This window comes from Scomber japonicus, chromosome 2, assembly GCF_027409825.1.
Source record: "Scomber japonicus isolate fScoJap1 chromosome 2, fScoJap1.pri, whole genome shotgun sequence".
Classification (NCBI taxonomy): Eukaryota; Metazoa; Chordata; class Actinopteri; order Scombriformes; family Scombridae; genus Scomber; species Scomber japonicus.
In genome coordinates, this window is record NC_070579.1 from 22,963,768 (window position 1) to 22,981,499 (window position 17,732).

Genomic DNA, 17,732 nt, shown 5'->3' on the forward strand with positions numbered 1-17,732 from the left:
GTGGCTCTCCCCACCAGTGTGTGTTGAATAAACAGGACTGTGTGTGATAACACTCTGCAGGGGCTAACAGCTGCAGTGTCACATCACCTCTTGCCTTCGCTCTGGTTCAATCAGCCTCAGCCAGCGCACACTCACACAACGAGCCAACCTGATTCCTTACAGCTCTCTCAAAAGGCGCTCTGTGATAAGATATCTATTAAGAAGAAAATAAAACACAGGTTTCCTCTTCATCGGCTCCTTAAACATACTCAGTGTTAGCGCACCTCTGCAGCTGCTGACACTTACAGTATTTCAGGCTTTCTGAACACTAAATATAGAAAGTAGCTCCCAGCATTGAGAACCACTGATATTTAGTACATAAGGTATTATATGGTAGAGTCATATTATAACTAGGGCTGACTGATTCAGTGAAAAAGTCATATTGCGATTATTGTGTAAAATATTGCGATTATAATTGCAATATGATAAACAAAATGGTGTCATGAGTGTATAATTATAATATTTTTGTCCATTGATTAAGCTCCACGTGTTCACAATGTTAGTACAGTTATCTGTTGTTATAACGACCTGATGCTCCTCACACATGCAGCTAATGCCTCTCTCAAGCCCAAGGCCATGTTGTCGCCGGTGTGATCCTCAGGTCTGGATCATTTTCTGAAATCCCTCTTTGCTAACCAAGTACAGGCACATCATGTCTTTTGCCAAGCAGTATGTCATGGCATCAGTTGTCATCTCTTTATTAGTTAACATGTTTACTGCAATGCATTCATATTTTTCTTTGTGCTGTTTAAGTTGCTGATATACATGTATTGTGTTGCTGTGTGATACAGAGACTTTCATTTGACATACATCGCCATATAACAGAGGTCACTTTTTTTTTTCACCACTTCAGCGTCGGCTACTTGTTATCATCCATTTCTACCTGGTATGTGGTCTGTGCAAGTCATGTGACCATGCACTGCACACTTTTCACTGACTTCACAGAGACTGAGTGCAGTCTGTGTCATCTATGCACCATGAGTCTCCACTCATGGTGCATAGATGACATCGATTTCATGCGCACATTTAAACTGAATTAAATTTAAATGCCACTTGCAATGACATCGCGATTAGATTAATTGTGCAACACTAATTATAACTCCATCATTCTCATTGTTTAGCTGCCTCAGCGACAGTCTGGAGACTCAGTTCTCAACAGTGTGACAGCTTGATGGCTCGGTGGCCGACAACTATGTAATAACATTGTCCAGAGGAATGATGGACGTTACCTGAAGCACACTGCACACATTATACGTTTTCCACCTGAGAGAAATTAAGAAAAGCAATGCTTTAAGTGTACACTCATGGCCAACAGATGCTGTTGTAGGCCACAGCAGGAGGCCTGGGAGCAGCGTAGTGTGAGTAGTGAGAATCAGGCCAAGGCTTATTAGAGCAGAGAGGCGAACGAGTGAACCAGTGCCAGTGAAGGTGCCACTCACTGGGTGTCACTCTCACCACTGATAAAGACCAGTGAGCCGGATGTGTCAGTCTCTGCTACTGGAGAGACTCACCAGCTGTCACAAACAGATATTACCTCCGCCTCGCCATCACTAACAGACACACACACAGGCCGAAGCACAAAAAAATGCAAGGCACACAAAACACATGGCACAAATTCAGACAAAAGTTATGTTTTACTGAAAATGTTAAAATTGAAATGTTTTTTAAAAGTTCTCAGCAAAATTAAATGAGAATCAGTGCGCGTTTCCATGAACAATATGCAAATGTATTAGAGAGACATGACAAGATGATATCATTGTTTGCAGCTCAGGTGGTAGAGGGGACCAGCCCATTAATTGTAGTGTTGTTGATTCAACCTGTAACTCTTCCTGTTCACATGTCCAAGTGTCCTTAAACGTGAAATTGAATCCCAAATTGTCCTGAAAAGTTAGTGCTTTGGACAAAGGTTCCTGCCAAATGAATATAATGTATTCAAGCACCAGTAAGTGGCATTTTAATAGCTACTTTCCCAACTAAGAGCATATTTTTTAAGGGGATATACATATTCCATTTTCATTTCAATATTTATATTCTGGGTCTCTACTAGAACATCTTCTTATTTATCTCATACTGGCTCTTTATGCAGGCCCTCAGTTCAGCTTCTGTCTGAAACAGACAGCTCTTGTCTCTTTAAGGCCCCTCTCCCGATGAACCCACTCTGCTATGATTGTGTCTTGTCTTACTTCCAGCAGCTCAAGAGGCTACGTACACAAACATAAGTACTCAGAGACCTGAAATCTGACGTCATCACGAAGAGGAAGTAGAGGTTACTTTGCAAACAAAGTGCTCAGGGCTGGGTTAAGTCCTGGCTTTTGACTCGCAGGCAGCATTTTACAAACAGAACCGGTCAAAAGTTTGGACAAACCTTCCTACTCACTTGAACGAGAAAGTTGATGATGTTTAAAATCAACAACATTATAACAATATAAAAATAAACAGAAAATCACAAAAACCGTGATCTGTTCCCTTTAAGAATAATATTCTCTTCTGATTCACATGCAACTTGTAGGTGTTTTTAGTATGTTTTAATATGACAGCTTCAGGATCATGTTGTCATTAAACAGTTTGTCCCCCAGAGACTTCCGACACCTTTATTTTAACTTCTAATGTCATGTTGAATACATATTGTGGTTGCAATTTGAGGACTGTCATGTATTTTATCTGTTGATTGTGAAAAATGACTATCAGCATGTATAATTGTCAAACTTTTTAAAAACTACAGCATCAGTTACGGTCTATATTTCTATGTGCCAAGTGAAAATGTGCATAAAACTGGTGGATGGAAATGTACATACTGTATGGGACCATATGCACCAATTTAGACAAATTGTGGATATATGTGGTGATATACAGACAGTAATTCGCTTGTGCGCCAACATTTTTTTTCTTTCCACAGCTTCCTCCATTGCTCCTCTCTCGCTTTTTCCTTATCTCAGTCCCAACAAATGGAGGCTCACTGATGAATGTAAATGACTGCCCTCCCCTGCTCCGTGCAATTAGAACAAACTCAACCTTTCTGCCTGTTTGGGATTAAATACCCACAAGTCAGCCAACTCTCTCTCTGCATTTAAGAGCCCTTCTTCAGCCTGATGCAAAACCATGAAAACCACATTATGTGACTTTTTTTTTTTTTTTTTGCTGCACCGGCTCTTATCTTTATATCTTTTATCTCTCGCTGACTATTTTTTGTCTTTATATTCCCTGAACATAAAAAACACTACAAGATGGAGATCGAATTCATGAACGGTGGCACCAGAGCTTCCTCTAATATGTACACTTTCTTAAAAATGAATTTAATGCTGTGAGAGTTTGTTTTAAGTTTGGACCTCTAATGGCACTGAACACTGAAAGTTGTCCGCAGGTCATCTGCAACTTTTTGAGGCATCAGATGTGAGTACTGCCTTCAGGATGGGGCTTTGGGAGCTTTGATAGATTAAATGTGAGTTCTAAGGGGTAAATTATAACAGTAAGTTATTGGAGATGCATGTGACCATTAGTATACTACTATTTAGTAATGGTGTAGGATCAAGATGTTTTAAAATTGTGCACTTCAGCTTCACCAAGTAAATATCCTGTGATTTCGTGTCATAACTGAGACATCTGTCAACAGTAATATGTTCAGTCTCACTGGCAACCACTTAATGATGTGATTTTAAACCAACACAGCAGCTGTGCTATAAGACAGAACGCAGCATCCATCACTCAATCTGATCAGTGTTTTTTAATAGACTTGGAAACAAATTTGTTGTCAGTCAGCATTCACAAGTCATTTGAACTAAACAACAAGATACACTCTTGGTCATTTCCTTCCAAAACAGACAAATTGACCATTTAAACTTTTGACGAGGCACTTTAAGTTAAGGTTCGGTGAGATTTAGTGAGACAAAATGAAGCATAGCCTCAGTTCAAGTCTTTGATTGACATCAGCTGTTTCTGTCATACTTCACAGTCACTGACTCAATCACAGCTGTGTCACTATAAGCTGACTGGTAACACTTTCCACTATTTATCTGCTGATGTACTCCTGCCAAAAATGTTTGCTGTCGTAGCTCCCTCCACTGCCCCCCACCTCCTCTTTATGTGGTTCTTGGTTTTATTAACTTAAGATGAATATTTATGTGCATTTTTTGTAAGGATTCACGTTTTCAATGCAGAATCTTCAGTGCTGCATGGATTCTTTGAGCACTCCTTTATTTTTCCTCAGTTTTCCCCCAAAACTCAATTAAGGTTTTATCCAAATGTGGTTAATATTTTAATCCACCATAGTTATGTGAATATTGGGAGGTGGACCCAGTTGGTGGTGTTTATACTCCCGTCCTGAGCCAGCACCAGTCAAAACTCAAAGGAAAACTATGTGGAAAACTTTCTTTATGGATTCATTTAAGGAATGTTACACTAAACGGTCCACACAGATCTGATGTTTTGTCCCTTCAACACAAGCTTGAGTGACGATAAAGTCACATGTTTCATGTACGCCTTGATTTATTTGCTAAGTCTGTTTCTATTGCATTGTCCCATTTTCTCTTTGTTGATATTCCAATGTCTACACCACAGCAAAGTGTAAAAATGTTTGGCTGTATATCAACATTTTTGCAAATTTTTCACTTTCCACTTTTTAGACACATAACACAGGAGGATGAAAATTCACTTTCTGATTAGACTATTTGGATAAAGTTAGGAAAAGATCAGTGTTATAGATGAAAGAAACCAGTAATGACGTGATGGTAGGAAACAGGACATGAACGGTGGTCTCTTATGTCAAAGTCACATGCTGTATTGACTCAAACCTCCTTCCTACAATACAGTTTCAGTCTTAAAGCAACATAACACCACCTTTGCTTGTCACAGTCATAATTCACCGGGCCACTAGAGGTCCTTGTCAGGTACAGTAAATGTAAACATCAGTTATTTGAACAACAAATAGTTTCTTGTAAGAACAATCTCAGAGATTAATATATCAGAACATAATTTGTCTCAAACTGGTCAACTATTGAGAAATCCAAAAGAAACAAGCTTTCTACTGTAATTTAATAATAAATTAAATAATAATAAATTTAATTTGTATTGCACTTTACATTTGAGCAAAGTGCTACAGAGTAGAAAAGAAAAGAAAAAAGAAAAGGTTAAAAGAGAACATACAAAAGACACTTAGCAAAATGCTTTAGTAAAAAAATAAGTTTTTAGGTCTCTTTTAAACACATCTGCAGTCTGTGGGGCCCTCAGGGGGTCAGGGAGGGCGTTCCACAGCCTCGGAAAAGGCCTGATCATGGTGCAGAGCTCGGTTCTGGGGGCTTGGAGGGGGTTTATGTTTTCAGAGCGAAGGGTGCGTGAGGAGGTCCGGGGGGTGAGGAGTTCTTCAAGGTATAGGGGGGCATGTCCGTGAATGCACTGGTGGGTGAGGAGGGAGACCTTGTACTCAATTCTGAGTGGGACAGGGAGCCAGTGAAGGGATTTTAGGATGGGGGTGATATGATCATATTTGTACACCCTCATCAGGATCCTGGCAGCGCTGTTCTGGATGTACTGCAGTCTCTGGATGCTCTTGCCAGAGATCCCGATGAGGAGTGCATTACAGTAGTCCAGTCTGGGGGAGACAAAGGCGTGGACGAGCTTCTCTGCATCTGCCAGGGTGAGTGTTGGACAGAGTTTGGCGATGTTCCTGAGGTGGTAGAAAGATGTTTTACAGAGGTGTTTGATATGGGTGTCAAAGGTGAGTTGAGGGTCCATTTTAACACCCAGGTTGGTGACAGATAAGGAAAGGGATGTTTTGGCCAGAGAAGGTGATACTGGTGATGGTGAAAGAGTGGAGCTGATGTGGTGTGCGAACTAGGATGGCTTCTGTTTTGGAACTGTTTAACTGCAGAAAATTGAGCTCCATCCACGCCTCTATCTCCTCTAGGCAGGTGGTCAGTGTGGATGTTGGCAGGGGAGCAGAAGAAGTGCGGGTTGTTCTTATGTAGAGCTGTGTGTCATCAGCATAACAATGGTAAGATATACCATGCCTGCTAATTACATTGCCCAGGAGGAGCAAGTAGAGAGTGAAGAGGGTGGGTCCCAGCACCGAGCCCTGAGGGACACCACAGGTGACGTTGTGGGTGTGTGATTTTGCTTTTCCCAGGGCGACATGCTCGGTTCTGACGGTCAGATATGAAGTGAACCAATTTTGTACATTTTCTGAGAGTCCAATGGTGTATTTCAGGCGGTGGAGGAGGATATTGTGGTCAACTGTATAAAAGGCAGCTGTTAGGTCCAAGAGGATGAGTAGAGATGGGGAACCGGTATCTGCTGCCATCAGGAGGTCATTGGTGACCCTGACCATAGCTGTTTCTGTGCTATGGCCAGGGCGGAAACCAGACTGAAACTTCTCAAAAAGGTGATTGAGTTTGAGGTGATCCTAAAGTTGTGCTGCAACAGTTTTTTCCAGAACCTTTGACAGAAATGGAAAATTGGAGATGGGCCTGTAGTTGGAGAGGACTTCTGCATCCAGGGTGGGTTTTTCAGTAGTGGTCTGATGACAGCAGTTTTTAATGCAGGCCCGGGAGGGAGTGGTTTATGATCCTTGTGATGAATGGAGAGACGGCAGAGATGTTGGCCTTCAGCAGGGCTGAAATTTGATGTCCCAAAAGGTTAATGTTGTTCCATTCGAATGCTATGCCATCTTTACCTTACGTGATGAACTCAGCAGTTAATTAGGACTCATATGCTAGAATGCTAAGAGGGCAGAAAGTTACTGCTGGCAGAGAGAATTCAAGGCTTTTTTGACAACCTGTTGTAACTGAGTGCAATACAGAGAAGTCTCCTGTGATCTTCAAAATTACTCATCCTGTCCACGCAAAGCACAGCCGCTGATAAAACGAACTCATTATATGGAGAGAAAGGAGAGAGAGAGAAAGAGAAAGAGAGAGGGGAGGAAGCAAGGAATTGCAAGCATTTGAGGGGCACAATTAAAATTTGGAAATGTATCAGGAAAAATGAGCATGAGGAGAATACACATTGTGTAAGTGTAGAGTGAATTCATGGGACACTGAGGGTGGGGCCACATTCATAAACAGTTTGTGGTGTCGTTTGTGATAACAATGGAATGAAAATGAGGACATGGAGGACAAAGATGGGAAAAGGATGAGGAAAGGACCTGATACAGACAGATGAGGATTAGCATCATGCCTTATTTGACCTCAAACTTGATCCTGATTACCGGAGAGAGGGTAGGACAGTGTAAAGAGCAAATGTGTCTCATCCTGGGAGCACTATGAGCTCTCACAAAACAGCCTCAACATGAAATACTTAGCTCCTGTAATTAAAACCTAGTTCGCAGATCCCTGCTGAGAGCATTTTGTATGAGAAATGAGCACTGTACAAGCAGTAAAGAACAAAGGTCACTCACTGTTGTGCATGACTGTTGAGCTGAGTTTTGGAAACATGATGAGAAGAAGTGAAATGTGCAACTCCAACCAGGTCTCATTTACAATGTCTATTTACTACCAATTTGTACTACCCAAATATATTCAACATAATTGCTGCCTGGATTATGTTCACTGGTGAGAAAGAGCAACCGCCCTGATAGTCAGTGTAGAAAGTGCCAGATGTTGACACCGTGTTGAGTCCTGTATTAGTTTTGGTAACAAACACACTGTACTGGCGAAACTGGCCAAACCATCAATGAACTCATCTTACTTTCAAGTTCTGTGTGTATATCCAAAGCTTGATATATAATATTCCTCCTCCGTTGTTGTCCAAAAACAAAGTCTTCACATGTTCCTTGCTGCAAAAGTTATGTTTGCATATGTTTAAAAACTGTTCCAAAGACTACTAACAGTAAACAATCATGTTTTCTGTCTCCAGGTAGTAGTTCCTTGTATGGCAGAAACAAAGAACTTCAAAAAGTCAAGATGTTGTGCTATATACCTGTAGCACAACAAGCTAGTGAAGCATTGCACATTTCCACATATACACAGGGCAGTCTGACTTACATGGAACAACTCTCTGGAGACTGAAAATGTGATCGCTGTTAATAGTTATATGACCAAGTGCAGCAGTTTGGCTCATTAGTGTGTTTTTAACAGTTTTAGGACACCAGCAGAGGTCTAAGGCAAAGAGGAGTACGATATACCAGGCTTTGGATACATACACACAAACACACACACACCATGTAATCAACTCATAGTTGGTTTGGCTCTGAATGAGATTTGTTGAGACTGCTCGATGTTTTCAATATCCTTCCCAAACATTAACCAAGTGCTTTTATGTGCTTAAACATAACACATAAAAACATGAATTATACTTTTGTAGAAAAAAAATGAAATAGGTTGTCAGTGAACATTTTGCAATGCTGAGTATGAACATTTCATGACTGGGCAGATATTATCACCATTATACTGAATGAAAATATTGCTTGAACAGGCCTGCATTTATCTCTAAGCATATTTGCTGTTACATAGTGGCATAAAAATGTAAGTGACCAGGTGGTAAATTAAGCCTCCACAGTGTGCTTTCTAAACAAAGTCACAACGTCTCTAAAGAAAACTACCCCAGACATTGGTACAGTTTTCACAAACTCTGTTTTCCATTTACCGCCAGAGGAGCAGCTCTGGGCTTTGTCGTTTGATGACATTACAGATTAGCATGAGCGCTCTTGATTTTAGCTTTGAGGGATAGATGTTCATGTCTGCTGTCAAACACCACAGGAATGACGCACGATAGGTGAATTTTCTCCCTATCACTGGTTCAATCTTTTCGCCATCTCAAGGGTTAAATGTACTGCCAAGAAAATAGGAACATCAATCAAATGCAGACTGCCATAATATCTCACAGAGACAGAGTGAGAGAGACAGAAAGAGTGTTTGAAGCTCTAATAGGATGTGATTAGTTTTACAAGGAGAGAATGGCTGAAGTAATGATTACTGGTCTGTTGTTTTAGTCATATCCAAATCTGGACAGGCAGTCATTTTATTTGCTGAATGCCCACAAAGTAATCCTAACAAGTCCAATAAAAATTAATTTCAATTTGAGAAGGACAATGGTCAAAACTGTCAGCAGTCAACAGTCTGCATTGAGACTTTTATTTGCTCTTGTGGCAAAGTCATATTGTAGCAGTTCAGGTGCATCAGAATCAATTGTAGAAGCTACATTTGACACATGAAGCAGTTTTGTTATAGTGACGATCAACAAACGGAGCAGACAGCCCCGTCTGTGTAATATCTGAGACAGATCACAGAGGTCTCCTGCGCAAATTGGCCTTTTCACATTACAGATGTTCTGTGTTGACTATTACGCTTCTCACATTTTCCTAGAAACCAATCCTGTTTGAACGACACTGACAGAGCCAAGAAAACTAAAAAAATAATGTCTGATAACAACTGCATGAGGTGCAATATGCACATGTGCAGTTTATTATTGTAGTTTGTTCCTTAATTGTCTCGTCTTTTGGAATAGGCCCTAATTGCAAATGGGGGCATTACAGAGGCAGTCCATTATCCCCTCATGTAAAACCACCAAGCATAATGGGATACATGGTGCATGCAGGATGAAAGAAGGGGACTCATAAAACCACAAATTGGGAACAAGAACAATAGGATGAGAAAATAGAGTGCACCCTTGGCTCAAACAAATCATGTCAGCTGCAACAGATTAGCAAGAACCTTCATATCTCTGTGCAGCCACAAGTTGGTCTGGCTAATGTCAGATACTGTAGGTCTAACTGGCCAAACAGCTCTGAAAGAAAGTTCACCTTCATTTCTGTGTCTGTCTCACAAGAACTTCTCACACACTTCTCTGCAAAGGATTCCTATTTTAAGATCGAGAAGGTGCATAATTGTAGTAATCAATCAACGAGGCGTGAATCAGTTTTCACTGACAGGGAGTGCTATATTTGTATTGCAAAATGTTTTTTGTTCTAGAGGGATTCAATAGCAGTTTGCCCCACTTATATGCTATATTTTCTCTTTCTTTCAATTGGAGAAATCACACAACGAGAGTCTCAGCGCTGCAGTCCATTCATCCATGAGTTTTACTATTGACCACCTGACACACTGTTTTTCACCCCGAGATAGATTTGTATTCAACAAGCAAGAACAGTAAGTCTCCCTGCATGATTAAAAAACCAGTAGGCAGCATTGGATGGAAAAATGACCCAACAACAAAGAAACAGGGAGAAAAAAAAGTACTTTGAGCAGAGCGAACCATTTATGAGAAATGGTATCAGGATGCTCTGTGCCTCTTGGTACCTTGTTTGCAGCAAAAACAACTGCTGTAATCTCCCCAAACACAGGCAAAGAGGCTATTATCATTGAATACCAGCATGCCTAACGTGTCCACACACATGCACATATGTGCACAAAGGCACATGCACACACAGCTTAAGTCCAAACAATAGATCTGTAAGACCTCATTAGTCTCCAGAGCTGAAGTTGAGTGTAGGCTGGGGCCAACTCTCTGTCGTCCCATTATGCCAATACCAACACATGGCACAGAGTGAATTAATGGCTAAATGGAAGCGTGCAAATTGTTTGGTGCATAATGGGCCAACCTGCATCTGTCACTGGCTCACTGATTCATTATAATGGGGTACTGGAAAGGAAAATAAAGCCAGGAGTGCTGCAAGGTATCAGGCCTGTTTATTTGGCCACACAATCTCCATTGAGACTGTCAAGCATGTGCAATAATACGGTTTAGAGATCAAATGCCATTAAAAAAAAGGACACGTGTTGTTATTGTAAATGGAAATCTAATTGCTCGGTGACCAGATGTGGAGAAATCAAATGGCTTGCCCTAGATAGACGCCTGAAGTAAAGGATTTCAGGAGGATTTAGAGCAAAATAGATTAGTCATAATTGTGGACTGATAAGGAATGGACTCTGCAACCTGGAGGGAATTGAGTTATTGACGATGAAAAATCACTCGCTCTTTCACAGTCGTATGCACACAAGTATGTGCACACAAGGAATAGGGTCAGCACTCGATCACTCTTTTCTACACTCTTCAGTCTCCCTAATTCCTTTATTTAGAGTAGAATATTACTGTCAGACACAATGGAAACTTATCTTTAGCTCACAAGAAATAAAAAGACAATTGTGAAAACACAGAAACAATAAAAGTTAATGTAATATAAAGTGAATAACAAACTGCACTATTGTCGGATAAAACAACACTAAATATAATTTATCCATCATTGCCTCCTTTATGTGTAAGATGCAAATCTTGTGAAAGGTCCTAATGTCACCAGCTTTGACTTTGTCTATTTTTTTTATATATATACTTATTTTTTTATTGAACGTTAAAAAAAACAGCAAATAGGTCAAAGGATCACATTTGCACCATCCCCTCAGCGATAGAGACAGTGCTAGTTTCAGGAGGTAAGTATTCCAGTTCGTGCCACCTTTCTCTCTTCCAGTGTATCAAGTTCATGCCAGACCAGCTTGTATCCCCACAGTCAAGAACAAGTCCTCCCATGTGCACCCATATACATTCCCACATATCCACAATCACTCATTGTCAAGTTGAGGAGCCAATGCATCCAAATTAATAGTCCATTTCCTCCAGTAGCTGGAAAATTTGGCCATACATAGGTTCAGCTTTCCCATATTATATATTTCTCTAACAGTTCCAATCCAGTCTCTTCTTGTTGGAGGTTCTTTAGATAGCCATCTTCTTGTAAGGACTTTTTTACTTGCTGCCAACATTATTTTGATCAAATACTTATCACTAGAGTTAATCGTCAATGAGATATTCCCCAGATATATTGTACAGAAGTCATGCTTAATCTCAAACCCCATTATTGCCTTAATCTGTTCCACTACTTCCAACCAGTAGGGACGGATAACGGGGAAGTCCCAGCAGATGTGGAAGTGATCTGCCTGGGTATTTCCACACATCCCTCCAGCAGTGTCCAAACCTTGGCTGGCCTTTCTGCAGTTGTTTAATTTTTGGGGTGATGAATAATCTAACCATATTTTTCCATGTAAATTCCCTCCAATGATCTGAGCTTGAAGTGCTCAATTGGGTTTTACAGATATTCACTCCTCTTCTGAGATGGTGACCTTAGCTTCTTTCTTCCATTTAGATTTAATACAGAGTGTGGAAATCCCATTGTATGACTGCAAGCATGAGTAGAGTCTAGCTATCAGTTTTCTGTTGAGATTAGATTTATATGCGTCGATCAGGATATTAATTTGGTCTATGTTACATTCTTCTGTTGGTTTTATTTTGCTATTAAAGTGGGCCCTAATCTGAAGATATCTGAAGAAGTCTTGTTTTTCTAAATAATATGTATCTCTAAGTTTTTGGAAGCTAACTAATCCCCCTTTATCAGAAATGGCTGTTGTAATGCCTCTAAAGGACCCGTGTTTAAATCTCCCATCCATCCAGGCAGGTTTAAAATCATTGTCATGTAAGATTTTGACTATTAAAGAAAAAAACAGTTTCATTCAAATAAATAATCAACACCACAGTTTAAACCTTGACTGACTACAGTATAATGCTGCACATGGAACCGCCTACTACATACTGTACTATCTGGGAATGCAGTACTACACAATGTCTTACATGGTAGTATACAGTATGAAGCTGTTAAATCAATTGAATTTGCAGTAGGCCAGGCCAGGCTTAGCCAGTTTCCGGGTTAGGAAAGCAGAAGGAAACAATAATGTGGTTGATGGCAAAGGTCAAGATGACTGGCCGGTCTCCTCAAAGCTCAGAAGATGTCCAAACAGGTGTTATTTGAATAAACTGACCACATATTGGGAAATCTAAATGGTTACTTTCTTTCTCTGAAAAAATATTGACACAGCCTTTTAGATATACTGTATGAAATCCATTTCATAACGAAATGTGTTTACATATTGGTGTATATGACTCTGGTTTCTAATACTGTGAAAAGGAATACTTCATAAACTTGTTCTGTTTCACAGTGTACTCTGTTGAGATATCCTCCCACACACAACAAGGTGGCCATGTGTGAAATTAAACAATAGGACGTCTGGGATATTTCTTTCCTTCTCTTTGTGAGTTGCACTTTGCTTTGTAGTTAGCAGTGTGGATCTTTTGTTGTCAGTCAGTTAGTAAGTTAGTCCTTTTGGTCCATACTGAAATATCTCAACAACTGAGCTTGTACAGACACTCATGGTCCCCAGAGGGTGAACCCTGTCACTGGTTGTTATGCCGCAAAAGTTTGTTGTGAACATGGTAAACATTACACCTGCTAAACATCAGTATGTTCGCATTGTCGCTGTGAGAATGTTCGCATGCTGATGTCAGCATTTAGCTCAAAGCACCACTGTACCTAAATATAGCATCACAGAGCCATTTTATTGCTATTGCTTCCTTCTCTTTGTGGATTGCATATTAGTTCTTTAGTGTGTGGATATGGATTGGTTTGGACGTCAGCATGTTGTTGTTTGTTGTTTTTCTTCATTGTTTGTTTGTGATATGACTGAGAAGCTATAAATAAAAGATTCAAAAAAACAAAGAAACAGCCACAGTCGCACCAAAAACCACTAAAACTGTGAAATGCAATTCACCTCTTCATTCTTCCCTCAAAGTCTCACCAACCTATTTTTGATCCTCTTTCCCCCTCTCTGTTTTTACGCTTTAATCTAGTCATTCATCTATTGAAACCCCCCACAGCCCCCAAACTCACACCCCCTCCATGACTAGATCATTATCCCTTTTCTGTTTTAGCACAGCTTTTGTCAAAAATAATCATTCCTTTTCTCTCTCCCACTGTAACAGCTTTTATACAGTATGTAGAGAGAAATATATAAGCAAGTGGTTGCTGTGGCAACCGTATCGCAACCGCATTCGTCCCTCGTTCTGTGTGTGTATGTGTGTAACTGCCAGTGAACATACATAACAGAGGAAGAATAAAGGTTTAAGGGAACGAGCCAAGTCAACTCTAATCACTGAAAACGGGGGAAAATACTGTGGTTTCCCTAAAAACTATGCTAAGCATCAAATGATGATGTGTAATGCACAACACACATACACACATTATTTCTCTGTGTGTGTGCTCTATTCCCACAGCAGTGCTTTTACATGTCTCTTACACTGTTATCGCTTTGCCTCTTGTCACTCTCAGTTTGTGCCCTCTATCTGTTTGTCAGCTGTAAAATACGGTAATTATATGTTGAGCTGAATCCTCTTCCTCCTTCACACCCACACAATTTGTTATTTCATAACCTTCACCCCTCTCCCTCTCTCTTTAAGAAATACTTGTTTATTCTCTTTTCCTTCATCTCTACTCACTTCCATCGTTCTCTTCCTCTCATTTCTGTCTCACGTTTTCTGTCCACTATTGAATCTTTATATGCACAGGTCCTTCACAGCCTGTCACTGACGAGAGGAGGAAAAGGCCCTGAAGGCTTTAAGAGTGTTTCTGAACCTGACACATTGGAGGGACCGCCTTGCTGCGGGGACATAAACGCAATTCTCTTTGAACTGGAGCTTTTATTTGATTCTCTCTTCATCCACGTTGAGACATAGCCCTGATTTAAATGTTCTGTGAAGCAACAAGTGAAAGCTTTAGATCTGATTCCCAGATTTTTACACTCTGTCTTAAGGCTCCAAGTGTGCTTATTATTCTACCATAATCACAACAATGTATCAAACATAACCAGTTTTATAATCACGTTATTCAGTGAGCTGATAGTGACATTAGCAAGTTTGTTCGTTAAGATACATGACTTCACATTATACATGAATTACATTAATACAGAAGCTTTAACTACAATAATTTCAATAAATCACTTTGTCTAATTAGTATGCAGATTTATACAGCAAGGTAATATAAAATTATTTTAGATCAGCTAGGTGGAAAGTGAGGTGTAAAATTTCTACCATGGATCAGTTTGTGTTGGAGCTGCTGCGTTCACAAGTATATCATCAAATGTCTCATCATGATCCACACTATTCAAGCAGGAAGTCCTACACTGTGATTGTACAAACCAAATGTTAGTCATTTTTAAATAAATCATATAAAATGAATTGGCTGTCTTTTTTGAATGAATTCATAAAAAAACAAAAACATAAATTTCAACTGCTTTTAACATCATAAAGACGCAAAGAATAATTTTGCACACTAACTGTTGAAAATATTTTGCATCTTCTTCATCATGCATTTTCAACTAAATGTACTCTTTATTTTACACTAGGTCTACATAGGTGTTTTAAGTTAATTTTGAGCAACGGTCACATTTTTATTGCCTTGTGATAGACAATAACATTTTTCTGAACCTGATTCTAAACCTGAAATGTTTTTTACTACTTTCTAAGATACTTTAAATTTTAAATCATTTAAAGAGTAGAAAAAGCAACGGATCATATAAAGACAAGGAGAAGCAGCAATCCTTCACATCTGACAAACTGAAACCAGTTAACCAGTTCTCATTGTTAAATCTCTCTCTTAAATCTCTTACCAGACTCTAGTACAAAACAATGACAGTAACAATTCATATAACTTCATCAGTGCCCACTACAAAAACCTTCAAAAGCAACTACAGAGAATCTCTACTTTACCTTCATTTTCTTTAGAGCTTTGAAGAATCCATACAATAATAAAAACCAAACCTCAGTGTTGTACAGATCCCATCATAAGCCTATTCATGCAAAATGATTAAAGGGTACATTTCAAAGCCGTTGTTCCATTTCCGGATCATATATTCTCCTGGTGCAGCCTGGCTTGGGCCTTATATATCGATTCCACAGAGATAGTTTTTGACTTGTTTCATGCTGTGAGTCCTTTTCAAGCTGAAATTAACCTAAATTAACCACAAAACTCATCCTGAGTTTCCCAAATAAAGCTATTCTGATACTTTTGGATTTGGCTCTCAAAAATAGGATTATCTTAGGAACACTAGTTTGTGTCATTGACAGAATTCAAAGGTGTAGATCCAAACAGTTACAAACATGATTTTTCAAGTCCATAAAGGTGGCTGTCATAGTGTGCAGGTTGTAGCATTTTGAAATACGCAATACAGGTATCATTAAATGAAATATCTGGATAAAAAATGCACTGCTCAAATCGCTGTGATTTGTCTCAATAAGTAATTCACAATTCAATGCTTTGTTCACCTCCATAAAATAGCAGCTGAAGAGTTTTCCTACCTTGGCAGCCATGACCATAGAGGAGCCGCCTCTGATGCCCAGGATTGGGATGTGGGTCTGGGCAGAGATAAAGTCCAGGATCTGAGCAATGGCCTCCTGGTCTGTGTCATCACCGAACACTACACCTTGCAGTGAGTTCCTCGTCATTTGTGTGCAGATCCGATTGATGATACTCTTGGGGTCGGTCTCATTCATGGTGACCACTTCAACTTTGGGAGGGTAAGGGATGTGCAGGAAGTCCTCTTTCTCAAGTCCAGCCCCCAGGGCTACTTCACTAGAGTTGCCCACCAAGATGACAGCGATACTGAGTGAGTTGATTAGTTTGGGATTGATTGGGGGAAGAGGCACTGAGCCAGGAGAGTATTGAGGAGGGATGACAACACCCCTCTGGTTGCTGCCTCCCCTCTGGCCACCTTGTCCCCCTGGGGCACCCCCAGGCCCTGTTCCTAGACCTCCACCCCTGCGAGACTCGCAGACGGGCAAGAGGAGCATGAAGAGGAGGAGGATAGAGAAGGACAAGGAGAGGAAGGGCAGGGTCAGCCGAGGCTGAGGGTAAAGATGATGGGATGACTGGTCTACAGGTGGAGCAGGAGGACGATGGTGGGAGGAGGAGGGGGAGTCCAGGCGCTTGTCCTGAAGACAAGAGGGAGAGAGGTGGAGGCTGACAAGCATTGTGGAGGAGTGTAAATGCCGTCCCTGGAGAGAGAGAGAGAGAGAGAGAGAGAGAGAGAGAGAGAGAGAGAGAGAGAGAGAGAGAGAGAGAGAGAGAGAGAGAGAGAGAGAGAGAGAGAGAGAGAGAGAGAGAGAGAGAGAGAGAGAGAGAGAGAGAGAGAGAGAGTTAAGTACAATACAACACACCCAGAAAACTCTGAAAATCACTTCAGACTTCACCAAACATATCAATGTGCTGCAGTATACAAACTGATCTAAGTAATATACTCAGTAATAATACTAAAATCTGACCAATAAATCATCTTTGTCGATATTATCTACACATATTAGTTTTGTCTTAGATGAACTTGCAGAACAGAAATGCCAAAGATGTCTGTGGTAATTTACATATGAGATGTATTTTAATGCAACAGCAAGTTAAATATTGTGACTGGAAAGAAACTTGTGCATCTCTTTGTAACAGTGTTTGCTCATGGCCAGTGGGGAGTAATAGTATTCACACATAAATGGAGCAAACCATTTGTTTTTTTTGGGGAGATTAATATTTGTTGAGAAGTAGCTGCTTAAAATCAAACTGCGATACAGCAAACTTAACAAATGAAAAAACCTATTAGCTGAGAGGAAATCTTTAAAGTGGATGAATAGTTGTATTGTGTTGAATCAACATGTGACGGTGAACTTTATCCTCAATTGATAAACTTTCACAAAATTATAATATAAATATACTGCAATTGCTCTTGGTTGGAGTTGTGGATAATACTAATAAAGAGTATTAAAAATCTGGTATTGGTCATTACCTAAAACAAACAAACAGATAAACCCCTTAAGCCAAACTAAGTGACCCAAATAGCTGGGTATCAAACTGCAAACTGAGAGAGGCCTGAAGCCCTCATCGAGCATCAAGTGACAACGCCACATCCATTATA

At 40.1% G+C, this 17,732-nt stretch overlaps 1 protein-coding gene across 4 annotated transcripts in view; it reads right to left on the reverse strand.

Moving 5' to 3' along the window:
• The window catches only part of grin2bb (glutamate receptor, ionotropic, N-methyl D-aspartate 2B, genome duplicate b), a 76,067-nt gene extending 59,213 nt beyond the window's left edge, over positions 1–16,854 (reverse strand). For 2 of the 4 annotated variants that reach the window (XM_053330377.1, XM_053330385.1), the window contains exon 1: positions 16,135–16,509. In XM_053330377.1, coding sequence (XP_053186352.1) covers positions 16,135–16,329 — 195 coding nt within the window. In that variant the 5' untranslated portion in view covers positions 16,330–16,509. Of the gene's footprint in view, positions 1–16,134 lie in introns of all 4 variants that reach the window. The other 2 variants (XM_053330369.1, XM_053330361.1) reach the window with 2 other exon arrangements.
• Between the last annotated feature and the right edge of the window lie 878 nt (positions 16,855–17,732).